The sequence below is a fragment of the Drosophila persimilis genome, unplaced genomic scaffold (genome assembly GCF_003286085.1).
Source record: "Drosophila persimilis strain 14011-0111.01,24,50 unplaced genomic scaffold, DperRS2 tig00000000-arrow-pilon, whole genome shotgun sequence".
Taxonomy (NCBI): Eukaryota; Metazoa; Arthropoda; class Insecta; order Diptera; family Drosophilidae; genus Drosophila; species Drosophila persimilis.
In genome coordinates, this window is record NW_020825288.1 from 27381882 (window position 1) to 27400533 (window position 18652).

The 18652-nt window shown below is 50.7% G+C and overlaps 2 protein-coding genes across 5 annotated transcripts; one reads left to right on the top strand and one right to left on the bottom strand.

Moving 5' to 3' along the window:
• The first annotated feature begins 265 nt into the window (after positions 1-265).
• Positions 266-7026, top strand: LOC6594216 (NACHT and WD repeat domain-containing protein 2). The gene is made up of 12 exons (XM_002019415.2): positions 266-494; positions 605-1014; positions 1078-1222; positions 1277-1502; positions 1560-2001; positions 2070-2270; positions 3072-3920; positions 3978-4370; positions 4431-4744; positions 4812-4915; positions 4975-6081; positions 6137-7026. Exons 1-12 carry the CDS (start codon positions 392-394, stop codon positions 7021-7023), a joined length of 5181 nt encoding a protein of 1726 aa, XP_002019451.1. The 5' UTR covers positions 266-391; the 3' UTR covers positions 7024-7026.
• Positions 7020-18264, bottom strand: LOC6594217 (protein mini spindles). Of its 4 annotated transcripts, none has more exons than XM_026994792.1 (16): positions 18047-18264; positions 15166-15925; positions 15029-15099; positions 14393-14712; positions 11799-14329; positions 11495-11732; positions 10891-11420; positions 10304-10381; positions 9774-10133; positions 9519-9708; positions 9199-9452; positions 8807-9137; positions 8565-8738; positions 8359-8506; positions 7982-8229; positions 7020-7915 (listed from the first exon to the last, which is right to left on the bottom strand). In XM_026994792.1, the coding sequence occupies exons 2-16, from the start codon at positions 15852-15854 to the stop codon at positions 7835-7837; spliced, it is 6243 nt and encodes a 2080-aa protein (XP_026850593.1). In that variant the 5' UTR covers positions 15855-15925; positions 18047-18264; the 3' UTR covers positions 7020-7834. The 4 variants fall into 4 exon arrangements, with proteins under 4 accessions (XP_026850593.1, XP_026850592.1, XP_026850595.1 ...); XM_026994791.1 differs by having other exon boundaries at positions 7982-8253; XM_026994794.1 differs by lacking the exon at positions 10304-10381.
• Between the last annotated feature and the right edge of the window lie 388 nt (positions 18265-18652).

An 18652-nucleotide genomic window follows, 5' to 3' on the forward strand; every position in this document is an offset into this window, starting at 1 on the left:
GACATCAATCAGGCAGCTGACATCCCATAAAGCAACGCTATGGCTATGGCTTTTCAATCAGGTTGGGCAACAGGTGCGGTACTAGAGCTGCCCGGAGAGTGCTTCCTCCTGGGGAGTCCCCTTCCCTTCCCCATGAAGGTGTTCTGATATGCCACGTCAGTGGAGCTTCTGCTGAACTCAAAAACAACCGTCAACTAGGCGACTGTCAAATGTGCCGCACGTATCCGGCGATTATCGACCAAACAGCAGCGAACTTTACGCCACTTTCTGGGTCTCCGTTTTTGGCGCAGACACATATTGGATTTCAACGGCTGCGGAACGTCCTAGAAAAGAAGCTGCTCGAGCAGCAACCAAACCAAACCAGCAAAAGACACACTAGCATTAGGTGGCCATGGATGACCGCACCATTGACTCGATCTTTCTGGGCTCCCTGGAGGCCCTGCCACCGGTTAGCTCCAAGATTGTGCGCATCTTCACGAGCTCCACGTTCACGGGTGGGTCAACAAATCAATCACTAATGTTCCGTGAGGGCGGGGGGGGGTGCGACCCATGTGGGAAAGTGTACAGAATAGTTACGTAATTTGCGGATGATTTTCACCATCAGACACCACCATGGAAAGGAACACGCTGATGGCCAAGTGCTATCCCAGGATCAAGGACTATTGTCGCGAGAAGCACGGCCTGGAGTTTCAAGTGGTGGACATGCGATGGGGTGTGCGCGACGAGGCCACCGACGATCACATGACCACAGAGCTGTGCATGCGCGAGATCAAGAACTGTCAGCGGCTGTCGATGGGCCCGAACTTCATTGTGTTTCTGGGCCAGAAGTACGGCTACCGACCCATACCCACGTACATAGTGTCCTCTGAGCTGGCGCTGATCAGCGAAGAGCTGACCTCGATGGGCGTGGACCGGGCCCTGCTTGATCTGTGGTACAAGAAGGACAGCAATGCGGTGCCCCCAATCTCCGTGCTGCAGCCAATTTCATCGATACTCATCAATTTCAACAATAAGGTGAGCAGCAATACATTCTTTCGGCTTAGGAACGACTTACCAAAGTACGAACGCAAACCTCAGCGCGTGCCCAAGCTCCAGGCGGAGGATCAGGCCGTTTGGTGGGACACCCTCAACAAAATGCAGAAGCTGCTGCGCAAGGCAGCCGCCTCTTTGGGGGCCAGCAACAAGATGTCCAAGGAAGATGTCCACAACTACTTCATGTCGGGTAAGCGTAGTATCTGGTGGCTGTAGCGGTGGCTGAAGATCAATCCCCGTTTAGTGACGGAGCGGGAGGTGATCAATGGCGTGCTGAATGTGAAGAACACGAAGAACCATTGCCTGGCCTATGTGCGGTACATCAACAACATCAATCTGCAGAACCTGAAGAAGGCCTCGCTTTTCGTGGACATCATCAACCGGAGTCTGGACACGGAGTCGGCCAAGCTGTTGGGAGACCTCAGGGACACTCGGCTTCCGGCGAAGATCGAGTCAAGCAACGCCCAGAAGTAAGAGAGCAGGTGCCAATCCTTAGATGGAGTGTAGTCCCAACTGGTTCTTTCTAGATACACTGTGGAGTGGATTGGACGCGAGGGCCTGGACATTGAGACGCACGAGGAGTACCTGAATCATTTCATATCGCACTTCTATAAGAACGTGGTGAAGCTGGTGGATAGGGCGATGCGCAAAGAAGACTCCAGTGCACAGGGGCAGATAGTAACTGAGATCCTTCAGCATTTGCACGCTTGCAACAACTCGGTGAAGATATTCTACGGCCGGGAGGAGAGTTGCGAGCGTATCAAGCGCTATATGCTGGGGGATTCAGATAAGCCACTTGTCCTTTTCGGCGACGGAGGCTGCGGCAAGACCTCGCTACTCTCGAAGAGCGCTGCCCTGGTGGCCACCGAATGGTTCGCCCATGTCAGGCCGATCAATGTCATCCGATTCCTGGGCACAACGCCGGACTCCAGTGCCTTGACGGCCACCCTGATTTCCATCTGCCAGCAGGTGATATCCATCCAATAGTTAAATAAATCCTTTAACCCCATAATCCGCTCTCAAAACCAACCAAGCAGATCTCGTACAACTATATGCTACCCTTCGAGAACATACCCGATGATCTTGTACCCTTAACAGCACACTTTAAGCAATTACTAACTTATGCTAGCCCCAACCAGCCGCTCACCCTCTACCTCGACTCGGTCGACCAGCTGACGGGCACCCAAGACTCGAACAAGGTATCCTGGATACCCACGCGTCTGCCAAAGCACTGTAAGGTGAGAGATCTCTCCATTCTGGCGAGGGTACTCCTAGCCACAGTCCTCTGCATGTACATATGTATGAACAGTACTGTACATACATACATTTAACTTTTATAAATATTTAACTAATTTCCCTATGCATGATATTGATATTTGATATTCGGTATACAATCTACAGATTATACTATCTCTGACACTGTACAAAATTCTGCATGATTCCTCTCTCACTTTATCTTAAGAATACTCGTATGTCTGCACTCAACAAATATATCCTCAAAGAAATGTCAAAGACCCTTCTATCAAAAGTGCTCACAACAAAAAAGAGCCTGGAGCGTGTACCAAAGAAATGTTATATTGTCCTCGCTTCCAAAGTCCAACGATTTCTAGCACAAATATTCTGAAAAACCAGTCCCAATGTGACGAATTCTTTACAAGACATTGATTCAATCACAAGTTCCACCCTCATTCATCCTACGATCTGTATATACCAAGAATATCCTCTACTAGCACTGCATGAAACATACCTGAATCTTTATGTTTATAGTTTCCATATGTACATATAATGCATGCCCCCCTCCCCCCAAATCTCTATTGGGAAATCGTGTAAGTTTTTCCAATTGCTTGACTTGTGCGTGCTAAGCAAAATCACTCGCCAAAAAAAACCAATGAAACCAAAGGCACACCTCACACACAACGACGCCTAGAGGATGGCCGTTCTGCATGAGGCAATCCTCTCTTGGTACCCGCCACCGCCATTCGGCCACTCCCATGCCACACGAACATATCTAAGAGATACACTCATTCGACTGTTTACAGATCATCATTTCGTGCGCCAATGAGCCTGCGAATCCGACAGTGTCGCACGAGTACCATGTCCTTTGCAAGATGATCGACGTGGAGGAGAACTTCATCGAGGTGACGGCCTTGGGCGAAGACCTGGCCATGAACGTGATCAAGATGTGGGCGAAGACGGCGTGCCGGGATCTCAACAACTATCAGTGGCGTCTGGTGGCCAATGCCATCAGCAAGTGTTCGCTGCCCATTTTCGTGAAGCTTGTGTTTGCCGAGATCTGCCGCTGGCGGAGTTACACACGGCCCCAGGAGACGCATCTGGCCAACACGGTGATGGACTCCATTATGCTGCTGTTTGAGCGCGTGGAGAAGCAGCATGGCCGTATCCTGGTCTTTCACGCCTTGGCCTACATCACGGCCTCAAAGTCGGGACTCTCCGAAAGCGAACTGGAGGATCTCATCTCGCTGGACGACAAGGTGCTGGACGATGTCTATCAGTACCATATGCCTCCAGTTCGTCGCATTCCGCCGCTTCTATGGACGCGTATACGCAACGATCTGCCCAATTATCTAAGCGAACGAGAGGCGGACGGGGTGAATGTTATGAACTGGTATCACCGACAGTTCCGGGACACCGCCAAAGAGCGCTACTTCAAGAACATGAACATGGCCATATACTTCCACTCGATGATTGCCGATTACTATCTGGGCATCTGGGGTGGCGGTGTGCCCAAGCCGTTCAAGTTCACCGAGATCCAGCGGCATCGCTTCGGCCTGGCCGACAAGGAGGGCTCAGCGGATCGTAAGGTTCCCATCCAGCCGCTGGTATTCAGCAGCAAGGATGGTCTCTCCAAGCGGTACAATCTGCGCAAGGTACCTTGATGGTTTCACCTATCTAGTGGTTTTTCTTATCATTTGAATCTCCAACAGTTTGGGGAGCTGCCCTTCCACTTTGTGCGCTCGCGACGTTTCAAGGATCTGTTCGAGCACGTCCTCTTCAATTACGATTGGCTTCACGCTAAGCTCTCAAGCTGTCCATTGCAGGCGGTGCTCGCGGACTTCGAGGATGCTTCCACCAACACGGAGGACAAGGAGGCCAGGCGCGAGCTGATGCTCGTAGCCGATGCTCTGCGTTTGGGCGGCGCCATCCTGGCCATCTATCCCAATATGCTGGCTCCGCAGCTGATTGGACGCTTGCTGCCCGAGATTGGGGGCAATCCCAACATCAAGATGCTGCTGCGGGCCTGCGATCGCAGTGGACCCAAGGATTGTGCTCTTATTCCGGTCAATCATTGCCTGCACACTCCAGGAGGGCCCTTGAAGGTACCTAATTTTAGATATTTCTCTCGTTTGGGATCTCTATTCCTTTTGGAATCCTCTTAGTACTCCCTGGAGGGTCATCAGTTTGCAGTGTTTGCCTTCTGCCTGACCAGCGACATGCGCTACATGGTCTCCATTTCCACGCACTTCATCACTTTCGATCTGTCCACATCGGACCTGACGCGTGACGTTAATCCAGGCATTGAGGGCATCATGCAGCAGCTGGTCCTCAGTCCGGACAACAAGTGGGCCGCCGCATACTCGAACAACAATCAGACCGTGCTCCTCAACATGCTCTCCAGCGAATTCGTGGTGATCAACAGTCCCTTCGAGGAGTGCCATGGTCCGGTCAGTGGTCTCCATTTGCTCAATCATTGGTAAGGTTTCCTGCATTTCGATTCCCTTTAGCATATGGGTCCTCTAATCTAATCCTGTGGGGTGTAGTCTCTTTATCACTTGCAAGCTGCGTTGGGCTCAGTTTGATATGCGTGGCAATCTGGTGGACACCTTCGATGTGCCTGGCGAGAACGAGGATTGGGAGATCTTAAGTGAGTGCATGGACCCCTAGATATTCCTTCACTCAACTACTTACCCATCTTTTTCTCAGCCATGGAGTTTTTCAGTCCCACGGACTACAATGTGGTCTTCTGGTCGGGTTCCATCAATGACATGCGCCTGAGGCTGGACTCCTGTCGCGGAGGGAACTACTCCAATTCGGAGAGATTCTACAGTGCCTTGGCCATGAACAAGCATCGCTCGCGGGCCTATGGCTGTGCCAATGAAGATAACTTTGAGGTTTCCGTGTTTGACTTTGTGGAGGATGAGGAGAGCGGTGCCATCAGCTGGAATCTGGTGGAGAGCCTGTCGCGCTTCGAGAATGACGACAAGGAGATGCTGCTTCAACTGCGCCTGGACCAGCACGATCGAATGCTCCTGGGCACCGCCGGCAAGGGCTTTGTGATCTGGGACTTTGGCAGCAAACTAAAGGACGAGACAGAGTCCCGTCTGACCGAGGGCGCGCTGTACCTGCCGCTCCCGCATGGCGTGCGGAACATCACCACCCGCATCATGCAGTCAAACTCCATTATGGTAAGCTCCCGGCTGGACTATGCCGTCGCCGGAGTTCGCAAGAATCTGTATGTGTGGTGCCTGCCATCGGGACAGTTGGCGAAGGTCCTAGACGCCCACTTTGGGCGTATCATACAGCTGGAGCCGCTGACGATCGGCAACTGGAACAACCTCGTGACCTCCTCCATAGATCGGTCGGTCAAGGTCTGGAACATCAACAATATCTTCGAGAAGGTGCACGTCATCGATCGCCACGAGCTCCAGATCGATGACATCAGTCTGTCCGAGGTGGACATGGCCGTGACAGTCACCCGCAGCTGTGTCGGCGTCTGGGAGACACGATCGGGCCGTCTGCTGGCCAAACTCTCCGACAGTGCCCTGGGCGCCATTGTCACACATGCAGAGATCACACCAGACGGCCGCTACATCATATCCTCGGAGACGGGTAAGTTTCTGGTCTGGAATCGCGTCTCCGAACAGGTGGTCTTTCGCGACGATCAGCCTGGTATACAGCAGATCACCCTCTTGGACTATGGCTACAAGGTGCTGACGGTTTCGGTGCCCAACATTAATCAGCGGGATATCCTGGCGGCGGCGGATGAGGCCAATCGATTGACGGCTATAACAACATTGAGATCAGTGCCAGGTAAGGATTAGAAAATATATTTAATGAGCTCACCATTGAACCAATTCTTCTGCAGAGGGCACCATCCTGTTCCGCTTTGAATTCCCCATTCGTATGATCACGGGTATGCCCTTCCGCAAGTCGGTGATGACGGCGGATAATGCGTACATCGTTGTGGTCACCGTGGACAAGTTGAACAAGGATTGCCTGGGCGTGTACAGCGCCACCAACGGGGCCTTTGTCTCGAAGATCATGCTCAAGGGGTGCTCCATTAAGGAGGTATTCGCTTTGGTGCCAATGCCCCATAAGGCCAATCAGGTGGCGGTCATCAGCAGTGAGAAGGGCAGCGTCATGGACATCAAGACCAAGAAGCACATCCGCTCCATAGCCAAGTGGGGCGGCAGCATTACGCGGGATGGCAAGTGCGGTTTGTATGCCCCGACGCGTGGCGGATTGGAGATGCTGGAGCTGCGCAAGGGCACCACTGTGAAGACATTCATTCCAAAGGTGGCCGAGGGCGTCTTTTCGGTGATTTGCATCTTCACGGAGAACGACGAGTATGTGGCGTACTATCACAGCGGGCGGAAGACCATACGCGTCTTCCGCACTGGCGACACCGAGATGATAGCCAACTACCGACTGCAGGCCGAGCTGACGGCCATCAAGAGTAGCAAGGACGGGCGAGCCATTGTCCTGGGCACCGTGGATGGGTGCATGTCGGTGCTGGCGATTGTGGATCCCAAAAAGCAAGAGATGATCGAGTACCTCAACGAGCTGCCGTCCCGCGACGAGAACTGGAAGGCAAAGCTGGCCAAAATGAAGGCACGGGTGGGCTTTAAGGCCGCCATACGCGTGGCTACCATCTCCTCGCGCTATGCAAAGCCCAACAGGGGCGAGGATGAGGATGTGGAGGGGGAGCTGCTCTCCGAAATAACAGAGGTGGTGCCCGTGGCCATGGATTAGTTGAATTATAAATATAACATTTATTTTCGCATATAATTCATGGATAGGATAGAGGATTTTGTGTTACAAAAATACGCACGCGCGTGCTATGCCTGACGAGTGTGTGATGATCGGAGGTGATGGGGGGATCGGGGGTGGGTGACTGTGTGTAACTGGGGGATTCAGCTGAATGAAGCTTAAACTAAAATTTTGGTTAAATGGTAGCTGCTACAGGCTAAAAATTAAGATTTAAAAGTATAACTTAGGTCGGAAACAGATGGATTATGGAATCAGAAAACGTAACCAGACGATAACAAGAATCGATCCTAATCGAGGCAACAAAACAAGGTTTTAAAATCTTTAAACATGCTGCTGCTGTTGCTATTTTGCTTCGCGCTGCAGCTCACCAACAAATCAATCTAATTCCAATCGAAAGCGCTAGTACAAGTACAATTTATATATATAGTATGTGGCTTTATGATGTAGCAGGAGGATATATGGATTAGTGTAGTAAATAGTAAGTAGTAGTTGTAGTACGCGTCTGTTAATTATTCTTAATTGTTACTTGTTAACCTGCCTTTGAATCTACATCTGCTGCCCTTCTGCTGTTCTGTATCTGTAGCATGTGTATGTGAATATATATGTATATCGGGTGCGGTGTGTGCATAAGCGCATATTAAAACTAATGTTAAATAATAATGATTCATTTAATTGAAGACGGCCATCACGACGTCATCTTTTTTCTTCTCTCAATCTCTCTCTGTTCATGTTTTTTCTATAGCTATAGATCTCCATATATGTGTATCTGTGTGTGGAGTGTGGTATAATACTCCTATTGGGCGTGGCTCTCCTTCTTGATCTGTGCCAGCTTTGCCTGGATATGCTGCAAGCGATTCGGCGAGACATCGGGTTTCTGAAAGGGATTTTCATATTGATTGAATATAACTCCATAATACTGCACATCTCTGCCCCATGTCACCTCTCGTCGAATGAGCGAAGCCTTCTGGGAGCCCAAGCCCGAGTTTAAGCAGAGATTCTCTTCGGCCACCTTATTGTCCATCTTCACGCGCGAGCCATCGTCTGAGATATGGCGCGTGGACATCATTTTTCCACTGACACCGATATCTACACGCTGACCAATCAAATTCTGCATTCGGTCCATCCAGTAGTCGGCATCACGGTCGCCGGCAGCATTCTGATTCTGATTCAGATTCTGATGATTGGCATCTGTGAGATAAGAACGTGTAGCAGCTGTTGGGAATGTCGAAATACAAGATACATGGCCACATTTTTGTATATGTTTTGGTTAGTATGGGATGGAGAGAATCGTTTGTGTTTTATGGCCTGCACACTTACCCAAGCGATTGTCCGGCGCCTGTCCAGCGGAGCCGGGCATTCCATTCTGACTGCGCTCGATTTCTGCCAGACCCTCCTCAATGTACTTGTGAAAAGTGGCGCTGGAGCCCTGCAGGAAGGTGCTCAGATCTATATCTGGATTTTGTTGCTAAAGAAAGTATGTTTCAATGAGTGAAAAACATCAATAAAGATCTCCTAGAATTTACCTTAAAATCGTATAGCTTCTGCAGTCCTTGCTGCTTGGTGTCTCTGTCGGAGATAAGCTTAAAGATTTGCGATACTGTGTCATGGGTTTGATGCGAGATACGCTTCGAAGCAATCTCCTTGGCTCTTTGTGGCGAGGCACCCGTCCCTACCAAAGAGCCATCCTTTTGGAAATTCTACAGAAAAACATATCCACCCCCATTAATCGCATCTAACGAATAGCGATTGAGGGAGCTTTTCTCACCTTCAGGATGCGTATCAAATACGTGTGCAACTCCGAGTGTACGGGTATCTGATTGAGATGCTGCAGTATGGCATTGCCCTTCACCTTGGCAATGTTGTGGACAATCGTCTTGACTGTGCGCAGCGGCGTGTCCGATGGCCGGTTCTGCCACCAGGTGCTGGGCAGTGCCAGCATGAATTCGTGCGCCTCCAATATCACGTCATCGTAGTTCAGCTCATTGCTGCGCTCTGGCAGCATCTTGACAGTCCGCCAAATGCATTTCATCAGCAGATCCGTGAATTTGGGGAGTCCAGCAACCGGGCAGGTTTCACGCAGCAAACGGATGAGAGCACTAAAGAGCATAGCAGCGCCATTAATCGGGGTACATATAACCAAGGGAAGGGTAGTCTTACCAATTTAAATTCGTGAAATTAACCTTGTCCAGCACTTTCAAACAGATGTTATTGATCACCTTGTTGTACTCGCCGTCCTGGCCGTTGGCCAACTTGGGATCGGCCATCAAATGGAGCAGCGCAGACATCAGATGCTTGATGTAGGTCACGCCCAGTGTTTTGCCCAGAATGTTGGCATGGAAAAACGTATACAAAATGGACAACAGCGGCTGGTACATCACCAAAGACTGCGCCGTTGGCTGCTGTGAAAGATGCTGCACACAAAAATAACGCAAATATAAATAAAGGACCGGCTATAGGGAGCTCCTGGCAATGCTCACCTTCAGCTGTTCCAGCACGTTATGTATGAATATGTCATCATAGTCGCGCAGGACGGCCTGCTTCTCGGGCGACTCAATAATGTCCGCCAGCTCGTTAATGGCCGCCCGAGCCTTCATGGTGTCCATGCTGCTGACAGCCTTGATCACCTTCACCAGCTGTGGATCATGCTTGGGCAGGACATAAGCCAGGCTGCGAAACACAGGAACAAACCAATAAAAAAGGTTCCTAAAACTTAGATCTATGCTTCAATTTACTTGGGAATATGGTTCTCCATGTGGTTCTGGTGCTGCTGTTGCTGGTTGCGCAGGAGACTGCGATAGGGCGAATTACCGCTGGCCATGCTGGCATTGTAGAGCTGGCCTGTGATGAGGCGCTCGAACCTATCCTGTGGATAATAGACGCCTTCGCGAGTGGGTATTACCTTGATGGGCTCGTACAGCAGCGATATGTCCACGGACGGCAGCTGCTTGAATTTTATATCATCCACGCGCACCCGATCCTTCTCGATTTCAGCCATCACCTCTGGGTCCAAGCCAAAGGGTCCACTGGGCCTTTGTTGTTGGGACTGCTGCTGCAACTGGAGCAGCTGTGAGGACGGTGCCCTGTCGAAGGTGCTGCAAAGGATTCGAAACCATATGTAAGCCGAGCTCTGGCGGGACACACACAAAACACACAGAAGCGACGATAAAACAAAAGCAAACAAAACTCAAACAATGACAAACAGAGCAAAGCAAAACAAAGCACTAGACATTTAAAGGAAAGTATAAAAGAAAAGCCATTTTACGCGTGTCGAGTCAGAGAGTTTAAATAGGCCGCCACATTCGTGCTATTTCCCTCCATTTGGTTGCTCTCTCGCTGCTTGCTGTTCCAATGGAAAATGAATGAATGAATGGTTAACGAAAAAATAATCAACGAAAAATCAAAGAAGGATCCAAACTACTGCGAGGATGCCGCCCCAGAGGATGGAGAAACCAGTGTTTGAAAATTAACAGTCGGAGCAGGAAATGTTTTAAAGTTCGTCTCGCTGCTTCAACCTTGTTCTCGCTACAGCGAGTACAGAATTCTAACGAAAGTTGCTCTGACTACTGCAGGGACTTCTAATATTTTGAGAACAACGAAAATTAATGTAAGTTTTCAAACACTGATGGAAACTACTGGTTGGACGGCACATGGCTCCATATGGGGCTCCAGCAAAGATGCAAAATTCTCCGATTTTTTTGCTTTAATGTACATAAATATACTTCACAGTCAATTAGCTCTGGAGACCCCACCTCCTTTTGCCAGTAGTTTCCCATCCACAGAGAGCGTGCGAGACGACATTCAACAAAACTCCATCCGAATATAACAATGATTCCTAGTTTTGGGTCTTACCCGTCGCTTGGCGGCGGCAACTCATCCCCGTAGCCATTGCCCACCACAACGTCCTCGATCTCGATGCTCTCCTGCCGCTGGGGGCGAGTCGGGGCTGCCACTTTTCCCCCACCGCTTGGCATTTCTGCGGGTGCAGTCGATGGCGGTTTGTATGTCTTTTTGGCCCGCTTGATGCGCTCATCCAGCATTGAGAGATCCTTTTCGTTAAGATGGTTGAGCTGCTTGTAGAGCTTCTCGCCTGTGAGGAAAAACACCTGCACCATGCAGTTGAGGGCCGCATTGCGCACAGAGTTGTCGCGGTCGGAGATCTGGCGAGAGATGTCCTTGATGGAGGCATTCGAACAGATTCCCACCCCGTACGATTCGACCAGGAAGGTGAGTTCGTCCAGGCACTCGGTGCGCTGGCGGGCATTCTTTGACTTGAGGCCATCCATAACGTAAGGGAAGATCTTGGAATAAGGATAGACCAACAGTACGTGACGCAGGACGCGACGCACGCCATTCCGTACAGTGTCCTTGGGATCACCAATCTACACACACATAGAGCGAGAGAGAGAGAAGGGAGATTGTAGGGATATTCTAGAGGAATCAAGCAATGGCTTACCTTGAGCAGCAAATGAGGCACAAAGCTTGCAGCCTCGTTCTCCCCGAGGATATATTCCACTTCGACGAGCATCTGGAAGACCTGCATAAGATAGTCGAGACCCTTGAGCAGGACAGAAGGGTTCGTATCGTAGAAGCGCAGCGTCAGCCACTTGAGTATCAAATCCAGATTGCAGATCAAGGCCTTGCCATTGCTGGGCAAATCATCGCTCAACTGTTCGATGACTTTCAAGTGATAGCTGGGGATCGGAAAGGGTACAAATTAGAGACGAATCCCCAAATGGGAGACCAGAAGAATCTATTACCGAAAGTCATCGTGGAACATATTGGCCATTAGAGCCTTGTTTACGCTCGCTGCCGTCATCTGTTCGCGCAACAGTTCGTTGAACTCCTCGCGGGGCGTGGTGAAGGTCCACTTGAGGACACGCATCTTCTGCTCGTCGAGGAGTCGCTGGTTCTTGGCCGTATTGACGGCCAGCAGGGGCGACGTGTCTACATCTTCATCCTTCTTTCGCGATGGGACCGCCGCCTTCTCGCCTGCGACAGTGGCCCTGGCATTGGGCGCCTTCTGGGCTGCAGCCCCTCCAGTGGCACCTCTTCCACGGACTGTCTTCTTGACGGAATCCTCGAGTATTGGCGCCTGCTGTTTGCCTTTGGGCAGCGGCTTGACGGGCAGATTGGGACGCGCCTTTTCGAGGGACGCCAGTATGGCCGCCTTCGAGGCGGGCTTCTGTTTGTCGAGCGCCCGGTTCATGGCCTCGAATCCCAGGTGAATCATTATCCCAAGGACCGCCTCGTTGGCGTTCTTTCGCACATCCGCCGTTCGATCGCAGATGTGGGCATACAGCTGCGGTACCATGGAGTTCAAATCCTCCTTGGAAATCGTTTTGGGCGGTATTCCCGGCAGTTTATCCGCCAACCACGCCCACAGCTCCACCTTGAGAGCTGTTGAAGGGCCCTTGAGGGCATCGGCAATCATTTCGCTCTCGAAGAACTCCTTGTAGCCGCCCTTCTCGCCGAACGTATTGATGCAGCTGAGGGCGGCGGCCCGCACGAAATCCTTGCCATGGCCCAGGGCATGCAGGAAGCCCGGGAAGAGGGTGCGCACGTGATTGCGGCACCCCGAGCCCATGGCGATGGCCAGCTGCTCGCAGATGGAGAGCGTCGTCTGGGCAATCTTCGCATTCGAGTCCACGAGACGGTGGGCCAAGGCGGGGCCCAGGTCTCCGATAGATGGCTTGATGAGCCGCGCCTCCGAGATGATGGTCTGCAGCTTAGTCAGTCCCTCGTTACGCATCTTCCAGTCTTTGTCGGACATTTCCTTGAGCAGCGCCTCCGTGATCTGCGGTGCAATGTCGACGCGTGGCAGCAGATCCGCCATGTTGCAGGCCATATCCTCATCCTGACCGCCAGCCTCGTCGTCGTCGTCGCCGCCTTCTGGAGTGCCGGCAGCGCCACCGCTCCCACGCTGTGCTCCACGCACTGGACGCGGCGGCTTCTCGCCCACATTTTTGTCGAACTCCGTCTGAATTTGTACCTTTAAGGCGGGCTTCTCGCCGTCGAAGAACATCATGAGGGACTGGCCAGTGTACATGGACATGGTGCCCACCAGGAGGATGGCGGCACCACGCACCGTGGGATTGGTGCTCTGCACGCCCTTGCGCACCTCCTCGATCAGCAGCTTCGGCTGCATCTGGAAGCCGAACTCCGTAATGGCCTTGGCCACCCAATTGAATGCCTCCGACTGCACTTTCGGGGACTTTTGCTCGAAGGCGAAGCCCAGGACCTTGCCCACAACGTACTCCAGCTTGGTGGCCTCCGCAAAGGCGGACAGGACATCGCCGGCGACTGGTCCGTTCTTGGCATCGGCCAGCTTCTCCGTGATCTCGTTGATCACATGATCCACGGTGATGGTGGTCAGGGGATAGGTCTCCGCGACGCTGCGTATAATGTCCAGCTTCAGTTTGAGCACTTGGAAGTTCATCTCCTTCAGGCCGGGCTTTCGACCGCTGACGGTGCGCACCAGCACCTGGGAGATGCCCGGCTGCTTGGCATCGTAGCTGGGGATTTCGCCCAACAGCTGCTCCACGGCAGCCAGGCGCGTCTTCCAATTGGAGTCCACCAATCCACTGAGTATTTCGGCTGGCAGCATCTCCTCCGCCTTGTCCTGCACCTCCTCCGCGGGCATATCACGCTCGGTGGCCAGCGCCTTGGCATTTGCTGCCTTGGAGGCAGCGGCAGCAGCCGGAGCTGCGGCTGCAGGATTCTTCTTGACTAACTTGCGTGCCCCCGAAGTGGCGGGTCGTGCCACTGCCTTTGGTGCCGCACTGCCTGCCGTGGGTCTGGCTGCTCCCCCAGCCTTCGTTTGCGGGGCAGAGGCTGGACGCGTCTCTTTTTTGGGGCCGACAATCTTCACCTTGATCTCTGCCTTTTCGTAGCACTCCTTGATTTTGCTCATCTTGAGGGGATCCACATCGGCCAGTAGTGGCTCCAGCGTCTTTTCGCCCACCAGCTTCATGAGGGTGCCCAGGGCCTCGGCGCTGCTGTCGCGCACCGTGGGATCCGGTTCATTAAGGGTCTTTACCAGATTGGTGGCTATCAGTTTGAGCAGCTTCTTGTTCAGGGCCGTGGGCTGGGTGCGGCACAGGGCGCGGGCCAGGAAGAGAGCCGTCTCAGACTTGACGGTCGGATTCTTGTTGGCCAGGGACTCCACAATGGCCTCCTGCTGGGCCTCCAGCGATGTGGACATGTAAATGGCATCCATGGCCTCACGCAGAGCAGCCACCACATTGGGTTTTTTCTCTTTGAACTTTTCTAGCAGCGACGGCACACAGCCCTGCGAATGAAGAGGAAACCCCGATTATAATGGTTGATAACCCTCGAAACTCGAAACACTCACCGATGCATAGTTGGAGAAGCGTTTGACCAATCCTTTGGCCAACATGGCCAGGCACTTGCCAGCCAGGGCCACCAGTACCACATTGGAATCCTTGGTAATCACTTTCCTCAGGGCGTTCACCAGAGTCCCATACTCGCCGCTCTCCAGCTTCGGATGATCTGTGAGCAGTTTCTCCAAAGCCTCTAGAGCCTCCTTCCTGAGAGTCCACTTCTTCTCCTCGAGTTTCTCGTAAAAGTCCTTGGGCATCTTGGATAGTATGTCCACAGGATCAAGCAGATCCATGGGATCCATTTCTTCAGTCCCAGCATCTCCATCCTCTTCTGTAAGGGGGATATCGATAGGGGATTAGAAGGGGGATTGCCTACTTTATTCCTAATCCCCTGCAGAATATGCGGAGCAGGAATTATACACATACCAACGTTTTTGGGTGTCATTTTTGTTTAAATGAAAACAAAGAATTCAAAAGTGTTAGACATAAAAAACAAACAAAAGGTAGTCCAAAATTCGGTGAAAATTAAACATTAAACATTTTTAAAAGTATTTTTCTTGGAAAACGACCAGAGCCAGATAAATACAGAGAACAAATGGAAACAAAACGGACAAACCGTAGCAGCATATTCTAAATGGCATCATTACCATTGTACACATCCTCGCTGGCCGCAGTCTCTGCAATCTTTGCCTGCTTCTCCTGCTGTGACTTGAGATATCTGCAAAAAAGACACACACAAATTATACGAATATTCAATGGTACGGGGTTTCCATAATTCTCTAACCTGGAGGGCTCTGCCCTTTCCCCTTTGAGCTTCTCAAATTCATCTTCCAGCTCTTTGAGTGTCACCTGTGGCAAGGTGGCGATCTGTGCCTTCATGGCGGCCCCGATCCAGCGATAGATCTCCACCGCCAGCTGCTTGCCTTCGTCGCGCACCGCCTTGTCGCGTTCGGACATGAGGGGAGCGAGCTTTTTGATCAGCGGCTTGACGCCCACAACTTTGCTGCCAAACTCTCGCAGAGCCAATGTGACGGCTGCCACGCAGGCCGACACAATCTTGGGGTTCTTGTGGTCCATGCCCTTGACTAGCTCTTCGACGACAGCCTCCTGCTTCTCAATCTCCACGTACATGAGCGTGACCAGAACCGAGAGCTCCTTGGTCTTGGTCTTCGGTGCGGCAATGCATTTCTGGACAATGCCTGACATCACATCGCCGACGGTGCGACCGGCGAGGCCGCTGTTCTCCACAAATATAAGCGCCGCCTCGAGACCCTTCTCCTGGGCCAAAGCATTCGAGTCCACAACCATTTTCTTGATGAGTCCCGCAAACTTGGACCATTCCGGTGACTTTTCGTCGTCCAGTTCGCGGAAGAGCTTGGCCGCCTCCTCGTAGCCATCGACGCGGGCCTTCCAAAGCTTGTGCACGCATCGCTCTTCCACCGGCAGCTTCTTGTATTCCGTATCCTCGGCCATGATGTGGGGTCGGTCTGCCTGGGGTTTCTTCTCAGTGATTTATTTGGAAACCTTGTGTCTCAATGGGCAATCTATCGATTAAAGCAGAGAATAGCGAAATGTAACACAGCGTTCTAAAATCAACTCCAAATCCCAATGAAGCAGAACTTGTCGGGTGTCAGGAGCAATCAAAGCTAATGTTTTAAAATTGAGCTTAATTGTGGATGAAAACTTGGGGCCGGCCAAAGGAATGGAATGTATCATCCGGAGCATCCGTTACGCCTGAGCGACTGCACCTCCGGCTGCGGCAGCGACTGCGACTGTGGCGACGGCGGAGAAGCGACAACATTTAAATGGGTCGGACATCAGGCCGGTCCATATTTAGAAGCTGCCTTTTTTTTGCCTCAGAAAAAGAATTGGGCGTGCAAATTAGTTTTTAGCCAAAGTTCCGCCGCTTCTTGGGCTTGTCTCCAGACGATGACGAGGCACCAGGACGGTTAGTGGTGGCTGAGGCATGAGTTCATCGACCAAAAAACAGACAATGAAGCAGCGTAGGTAGGGTTTCCAGTACACCAACAGGGCATAAATCAGGCATATGTATATCATCCCTTCCACACGCAAGCTCCTGTTTGCGTCAACGTCAAACTATATTGGATATAAGGTAAGGCAGAGTCCTCGAGAATGGCCTCCTCTACGACGGGACTTCCTTACGTTATCTATGACGTTTCAGTAGAGTAGAGCATTCCACAAGTCGGCTATCGGCTATGACCCCGTCAAAGCGCGTCTCTCTCACTCTCCCTTTCTCACGCAAACAAACACAAACACAGACACACCAACACTCACTGACGCGCAGCCGCATTCGAATTAACGGATCAATTGTAACAACAAATGTTTGCCTCTCAGGGCTGTGCGTCAACAAAATGCCGTCGTTTACCGTTTGTTCCTTCCCCTAGCTCATTGGACAAATATTAATTTTCAGTAAATGCAATTTGATAGCTGTAAAAGCGCAGCAGAGTGTCGTAAGACGTAATTCACGCCACCAAAGCGGCAACCGCAAGCGACGCCTACAGATGTAGCTGCAACAGAAGCAGCAGCATCAGCAGCTGCCGGACCGGAATACAACAAAGCCTAAAACATACCGATGCACTCAAGTGCATTCCTTGGGAATCACCATCAGCGTGGAATTCCTTGCCAAAAAGGGCTGAGGGGAGGGCAACATGCTGCGCAATGCAATAACTTCGATTTTTCACAGGCAAAGCACAAACTCACTTGCAAAGCACACTCTCTAAACATTCACGACGCACAAGCCAACCAGGCGCTTTTGTGGCAGCAGCTATAATAAATAATAATTAAATCTTACACACTTGCTTTGCCACAAACTAATACATGCATCGAGCATCGATGTTTTTTTGCCGATGTTTACCGATGTTTTCCGGTGTTTTTGCTGGTACCGCTGTTGAGCGATGCATCGATGTTTTGCAAAACATCGATCGCTTAATTTCAAATCATTTCGTATTTGTCTTCTGTAAGCAGCAACACAGCAATTCCAAATAAAGTAAACATATTTGACTTAAAATGAATCAAATTTCAGTTTCAGTTCAGGTTGCCAGTGCACCAACAGGGCATAAATCAGGCATATGTATATCATCCCTTCCACACGCAAGCTCCTGTTTGCGTCAACGTCAAAGTATATTGGATATAAGGTAAGGCAGAGTCCTCGAGAATGGCCTTTTCTACAACGGGACTTCCTTAACTTATCTATGACGTTTCAGTAGAGTAGAGCATTCCACAAGTCGGCTATCGGCTATAACCTCGTCAAAGCGCGTCTCTCTCACTCTCCCTTTCTCACGCAAACAAACATACACACAGACACACCAACACTCACTGACGCGCAGCCGCATTCGAATTAACGGATCAATTGTAACAACAAATGTTTGCCTCTCAGGGCTGTGCGTCAACAAAATGCCGTCGTTTACCGTTTGTTCCTTCCACTAGCTCATTGGACAAATAGTAATTTTCAGAAAATGAAATTTGATAGCTGTAAAAGCGCAGCAGAGTGTCGTAAGACGTAATTCACGCCACCAAAGCGGCAACCGCAAGCGACGCCTACAGATGTAGCTGCAACAGAAGCAGCAGCATCAGCAGCTGCCGGACCGGAATACAACAAAGCTTAAAACATACCGATGCACTCAAGTTCATTCCTTGGGACTCACCATCAGCGTGGAATTCCTTGTCAAATAGGGCTGAGGGGAGGGCAAAATGCTGCGCAATGCAAAAACTTCGATTTTTCACAGGCAAAGCACAAACACACTTGCAGAGCACACTCTCTAAACATTCACGACGCACAAGCCAACCAGGCGCTTTTGTGGCAGCAGCTATAATAAATAATAATTAAAATCCAAACGAAGGTCTTGCACACTTGCTGCCACGCTTCGCCACAAACAATTCACTTGAAATTTAAAGTTTTAAACAAATAATACAATATTAAAAGCAGCGACCCGTCGCTCGCAGTGTGACCGCGCCGAAATATAAAATATACCATCTCATTTTAAAAATATACCATAAATATACTGACGAGCTAAAGTTCTATATTGCATATTCCCCGTTTTTGATATTGCGTGTATTATTACTAACTATATAGAACATTTATTCAAGCCCATATAATTTTTTCCGATTAATGAATCAATTTTCTACTTAACTGGTTGGTTTTTAGTCCTTGCTTTTATTGTATTTTGGCTAAAACGAAGCATAGACAAAAAAATGAAAAAAAAAAAACAGTCGCAATGTTGCTGGTATTTTACGACAATATGCGCGCATAG

Coding starts and splice junctions, on each gene's coding strand:
- LOC6594216 (XM_002019415.2), top strand. CDS start 392: ATGGATGACCGCACCATTGACTCGATCTTTCTGGGCTCCCTGGAGGCC. Junction 2,002..2,069: donor TGATTTCCATCTGCCAGCAG/GTGATATCCATC, acceptor CCAACCAAGCAG/ATCTCGTACAACTATATGCT. Junction 4,916..4,974: donor CGAGGATTGGGAGATCTTAA/GTGAGTGCATGG, acceptor TCTTTTTCTCAG/CCATGGAGTTTTTCAGTCCC.
- LOC6594217 (XM_026994791.1), bottom strand. CDS start 15,854: ATGGCCGAGGATACGGAATACAAGAAGCTGCCGGTGGAAGAGCGATGC. Junction 11,733..11,798: donor ATGTTCCACGATGACTTTCG/GTAATAGATTCT, acceptor TCCGATCCCCAG/CTATCACTTGAAAGTCATCG. Junction 9,138..9,198: donor AATTTCACGAATTTAAATTG/GTAAGACTACCC, acceptor TATGCTCTTTAG/TGCTCTCATCCGTTTGCTGC.